Here is an 835-nt window from a genome sequence, read left to right as displayed (position 1 = left end):
GAACAGGAGCCCGCCAGAGCCTTCGCCGGAACTCACCGGAATTGGTGTTCATCTTGAAGACGTTGAAGGTAAAGAGGTCGGGGCGCCCCTGGCACTGCGGCATCGAGAGCACGCTCTTGATCAGCGGGAAGTCGTTCAGGCCGACCACCACGTGGCTGCCCACGCGCCACCTGCCGGGGGCGCAGGACGTGATGGTTGGAGAGACAGAGAACTTAATCAACAGAGAGAGAGATATAGGACTTAATAAACAGAGAGACAGATAGAGAGTTTATTGGATAGATAAGTAAATAGAGAACTTAACTGATAGATAAGGAGATGCTGCCCACGCGCCACCTGGTCAGGGCGCAGAGATTAGGGAGGTGAGGAGGATTAGGATAGATAGACGGATAGAGAGCTTAAGAGACAGATAAGAATATAAAGCCATAGATAGACGGGAAAACGACAGATAAATTGCTAAAAAAAAGAGCAGGAGTGAAAGCCGGCGAAATAGAGATAAAAAGAATGACAAAACAGAAACCAGATCGGCGAAGGAAGGCCTCGAGGAGGACGATTAGGAACATGATCAGGAGGTCGTTGATGGAGAAGATCGGGAGGTCGCATAGGAAGATTGAAGGAACACTGACCTTGGTGAGGGGGAGTTTAGGAAGATACAGAGGAAGATCTTAAGGAGAGAGCTGAAGAGAGGAACATGACTGGGAGGAGGCTTAGGAGGACCCGGGGAGCAAAAGGTCAGGAAGACCATTAGGAGCAGGAAGATTCGGAGGAGCGCGTGGAGGACGGTGAGGATTGGGGGAAGATTGAGAGGACACTGAGCGTGGCATTGGGGAAGACATTG

At 50.9% G+C, this 835-nt stretch overlaps 1 protein-coding gene across 1 annotated transcript in view; it reads right to left on the bottom strand.

Moving 5' to 3' along the window:
* The window catches only part of LOC119588327 (cytochrome P450 2L1-like), a 9,713-nt gene that overhangs the window by 6,612 nt on the left and 2,266 nt on the right, over positions 1 to 835 (bottom strand). Inside the window, exon 4 of the mRNA XM_037937017.1 lies at positions 37 to 170. Within this exon, the coding sequence (XP_037792945.1) occupies positions 37 to 170 (134 nt within the window). The remainder of the gene's footprint in view (positions 1 to 36; positions 171 to 835) is intronic.

The sequence above is a fragment of the Penaeus monodon genome, chromosome 23, assembly GCF_015228065.2.
Source record: "Penaeus monodon isolate SGIC_2016 chromosome 23, NSTDA_Pmon_1, whole genome shotgun sequence".
Lineage (NCBI taxonomy): Eukaryota > Metazoa > Arthropoda > Malacostraca > Decapoda > Penaeidae > Penaeus > Penaeus monodon.
This window is presented reverse-complemented; position numbering and strand designations above follow the sequence as displayed.